Here is a 4,875-nt window from a genome sequence, read left to right on the forward strand (position 1 = left end):
TTCTCAAGCTGGACAACTTTTCATGGAAACTCTCAGCGGACAATATGTACCTGAACCTCTAGTCATCGACATTCTGTCTAGGCTTCCTGTAAAATCATTACTCCGTTTCGAAACAGTGTCCAAGGCTTGGCTTTCCTTAATCTCAAACCCTGCCTTCGTTGATCTGAACCTTCGACGTCGTGCCTCCAAAAACAATGATACTCTTCTCGTCCACAGTGTTGGAGGTAGCTTTAACTCTGTTTCACTCGGTTCCGTTGGTTCGGGTATCAATAATCAGTATTATGAAGGTGCTTTAAAGTGCAATTTGTATATTGTTGGTTCTTGTAATGGCATTGTTTGTGCTGCTTTGGGAAAGCCATGTAAAATTCGTGATCGTCGTCTTGACGGTTGGGAACCTGTTTATGCACGAAATCTTGTTCGTATTTTTCTTTGGAACCCTGCAACCAAACAATCTAAGCTCCTTCCTATACATACTTTACCTTCCGGCATTGTAGGATTTGGTTTTGATCCAATTGCGAATGATTATAAGGTTGTTGAGGTTTCAGTCGAGAATGATGCATCGGTTTATTCTGCAAACGCCAATGCTTGGAAAAAGACAGGGTCTCTGTTAATACTTCCCTGCAATTTTATTGCTGATTGTTGCGTTAAAGGAGTTGTGTACTGGACGTGGACAGATGGTTTGATAAGATTCGACTTGAATAAAGAAGTGTTTTATTATCAGAGATTTCCTGCTAATGTGCAGAAGACCAAACACCGTGAACATGTTCATTGTACGCGAGTAATTGAGATGAAGGATTGTAGTGATGTTGCTGTGTGTTTTCATGATGGGGGATCTAATAATAAGGTTCATTTGTGGACGGTAAATGACGGAGTTGGTGGATCCTGGACTCTTAAATTTAGTTTTGATGTGCCCCAGGGAGTAGACTGGTTTCATGGTAACTTAAACAACAGTGGAGATATTCTATTCAAAACTGAAGATGGAGTGTGGCTGTTGTATAATTCGGACAAGAAGATGACGGAAACTGTCACACTTCCACATGGTGCATGTGAGACGTTCAAGCATACTGAGAGCTTAGTTTCAATTGGAGGATCTGAACCACTCAATGAGATGCTTGAAAAGCTGAAAGTGGAAGATTCGCGGAACAGGTAAGAATGGCTATGTGATGGTGGTGTTATAGGCATCTTGGATTTAATTCTAGTGGGGGTTTATGATTGCACTTTTTCTGTCTGTGACTTGATTAATAGCTGATATATAGCTGCTTCTTTCTGTACTATATTCTGCAATGTTCATATTCCTGAATTGCTAATTACTTTAGGCTAGTTCTATATAAAAAACGAAGTACATGGGATAGGAAATGGTGAAGATTTGATCCTCTAACTAACCAGAAGTACATGTGACACACTAAAGTGCCAAAGATAACAAGCCAACAACAAGAGACACAGCACAATAATAACACAGTTTGGGATCTGCAATTTTGGTAATCAGCTTAAAATGTTAAATATTCGACCTCAGCACCATATACCATATACTGACTTATTAAGTTATTAAGCGCAGAGTAGAGAGTTTGATCCGTATTTACACAAACTAAGGCAGCTAGGTGTCACAACAATGAACATGAGCTCTGTGCAACAGAGATGAATCAATCAAGCAACAAATTTCATCATAGAAATAAAGCTTGAAGTTACATTCTTTTATGAAGATAAGAGAGAAATGTATCTATATATTCTAAAATGATCTAATAAAACTACATACTCAGGTTTATATATAAACAAAACAGAAATGACAGCTAAATACAGCTGTAATTCTCTAACTAACTATCATTGACTTTGCTTGAGGTCATCAGTTACATCAGCAGCATCTGATGATATAGCAGCAGTGGTATCACATATCATAACATCCCCCCTCAAGTTAGGAGGAGCAAATAAATTAATAACTCCTAACTTGGACTGTAAAGCAGCAAGCTGATAGGAAGGTAAAGCCTTGGTAAAAATGTCAGCAGGTTGCACAGAAGTATTGATATGAGAAGGAGCAATCAACCCAGCTTTGAACTGATCACACACAAAGTGACAATCAATGTCAATATGCTTTGTGCGTTCGTGAAATACCGGATTGGAGGCAATGTGCAAAGCAGAGTTGTTGTCACAGAACAGGGGAACTGGGACAGGTGTAGCAGATTGAAGAGTCTGCAACAGAGAGACAAGCCACTTGACTTCACAACAAACATCAGCCATAGCGCAATATTCAGATTCTGCAGAAGAGCGTGATACTGTAGGTTGTTTCTTGCACTTCCAAGAAACGAGAGATTCACCAAGAACCACACAATAACCTGTCAATGATCTACGAGTCTCAGCACAACCACCCCAGTCAGAGTCACTATATGCAGTGAGTTGAGAAGAAGAATCATGGGGAAAGAACAGACCTTGGCCAACAGTGCCTTTGACATATTGGACCATTTTATAAGCTGCAGCAAGATGATCAGTCCGAGGAGAAGAAATGAACTGAGACAAGACATGAACGCCATAGGATAGGTCAAGACGAGTAATAGTCAAATATAGAAGCCTACCAACAAGACGTCTATAGATAGAGATATCAGCAGAGGGCAGAAAAGCTGAAGTATTATCAATCAACTTATGATTCTGTTCCATAGGAACCACAGAAGGCTTTACTGCAGTCATACCAGTATCTGATAAGATATCAAGGGCATACTTTCTTTGATTAAGAAAGATGCCTGTAGCAGAACGTGCAAGTTCTAAGCCAAGAAAATATTTCATAGACCCTAGATCCTTGATCTTGAATTGAGAATGAAGAAAAGTTTTGACATTAGCAATTAATCCAGCAGAATTTCCCGTGATTAAGATATCATCAACGTACACAATGACCACAACAAAAGCAACATCTTTCTTGTAAGTAAAAAGACTGTGATCGCAAGCTGCCTGAACAAACCCATAGTGCAAAAGAGAAGTAGCTAATTTACAATTCCACACCCTTGGTGCCTGTTTCAGACCGTATATAGATTTTCGTAGTCTGCAAACCAACTCAGTATCAGCAGGAAATGTATGAGACATGGTTGATAATTGTTGGAAACCTGGAGGAAGTCGCATATAGATCTCTTCATTAAGCACTCCATGGAGGAATGCATTATTGACATCCATTTGATGGATGTGCCAATTATACTTGGCAGCCAAAGCTATGACAACTCTCACTGTAGTCATCTTAGCTACAGGAGCATACGTCTCAAAGTAGTCAACTCCAATTGTTTGAGTAAATCCCCGAGCAACAAGCCTTGCCTTGTATTTATCAATAGTACCTTCAGGAGTATATTTGACCTTGAATAACCATTTGCAATCAACAATATTCTTATTAGATGGCCGTGGTACTATGTCCCATGTCTTATTGTCTTCGAGAGCAGAAATTTCAGCAATCATAGCATCTGCCCATGGTTTATGGACTACAGCCTGTTTATAGGTGTAAGGAATAAGAACAGTAGAGATGTTGGCTAGAAACTTGATATAAGGTTTTCTAAAGACATGATAAGACACAAAGTTATGCATTGGATGCATACACAAATTCACATCAGCAATAGCATTCTTAGAAACCAATTCTGGTAAACCAGTGTAATCTTTAAATTTACTGGGGACATGTTTAGATCGTTGAGGTCTGACATATTGAATAGGTTGTTCAACCATAGGTACAGAAGGTTCAGAAAGAAGAGGAGTAGTAACAGGAGTATGGTCACAGGAAATAGAGGATGGAACAATTTCATTATTATAATGAAAAGGATGGTTATTCTCAGATTGAGAAGTAAACATAAATGGAGAAGGATCAGTAGTTAAAGTATGAAAAGGGAATATGTTTTCAACAAAAATGACATCCCTCGAAATATAGCATTTTTTAGTGTCTAAATGCATGACTCGATATCCTTTTTTTCCAAATGGATAACCAAGAAAAACATATCTCAAGCCACGAGAATTAAATTTGTCAGAAGCACTATAAACATCAGCTATATAGCAAAGACAGCCAAAGACCTTTAAAGAGGTATAATCAGGTGACTTCTTATATAACAACTCATAAGGACTCTTAAAATTCAACTGTTGAACTGGAAGAAGATTAAGAATATGAACATCGGCCAAAACACAATCCCCCCAGAATGACTTAGGGAGAGAGGCTTGTAACATAAGAGAACAAGCAACATTAAGAATATGTTGGTGTTTGCGTTCCACCACCCCATTCTGTTGGGGTGTGTGAGAACAGGATGTGTGATGAATTATACCAGCATTAGAGAAGAAACTTTGAAGATTTTTATTAACAAACTCGGTACCATTGTCAGAACAAACAACTTTAATATCAGCATGAAACTGAGTTTTAATGAGTTGAATAAAGTTCTGGATAATAATTGGAACCTCAGTCTTGTCAGAAATCAAATAAACCCAAGTACATTTAGTAAATTCTTCTACAATAGTAAGAAATCTATTGCATCGACCATGAGTATACACTTTGTATGGACCCCAGAGATCACAATGAATGAGAGTTCAAATAAGCCATACTCAGACAATGAGTGATGTGGGAAAGAAAATCGGTGTTGCTTAGCTTGAATACAAACATCACAAGTTGTAAACAAAGAAGAATTCACATTGGAAAGAAGAGACAATTTGTTTAGAATTACAGCATGTGGATGTCCCAATCTAGCATGCCAGATTTGAGCTTCAAGAGATGGTTCTGAATGGACTCTATTACACATATAATTTGAGGTAGAAGTAGTTATATTAGAAATAGCAGTATGAGAGTACAGTCCAGCTTCTATTTTACCAATCTCGACCATCTGCTTCAGGGAAGGGTTCTGTAACAGACAAGTGGAGTTATAGAACAAAACGGAA

General features: G+C 38.3%; 1 protein-coding gene across 1 annotated transcript; it reads left to right on the forward strand.

The window, feature by feature from the left end:
* On the forward strand, window positions 1-1,199 carry LOC141676815 (F-box/kelch-repeat protein At3g06240-like). Its single transcript, XM_074482533.1, has one exon. It carries the CDS (start codon window positions 23-25, stop codon window positions 1,148-1,150), a length of 1,128 nt encoding a protein of 375 aa, XP_074338634.1. The 5' UTR covers window positions 1-22; the 3' UTR covers window positions 1,151-1,199.
* The last annotated feature ends 3,676 nt before the right edge of the window (window positions 1,200-4,875 follow it).

The sequence above is a fragment of the Apium graveolens genome, chromosome 8 (assembly GCF_009905375.1).
Source record: "Apium graveolens cultivar Ventura chromosome 8, ASM990537v1, whole genome shotgun sequence".
Lineage (NCBI taxonomy): Eukaryota > Viridiplantae > Streptophyta > Magnoliopsida > Apiales > Apiaceae > Apium > Apium graveolens.

What these genes read in the sequence shown, in the direction of transcription:
- LOC141676815 (XM_074482533.1), top strand. Translation starts at nt 23, where the DNA reads ATGGAAACTCTCAGCGGACAATATGTACCTGAACCTCTAGTCATCGAC.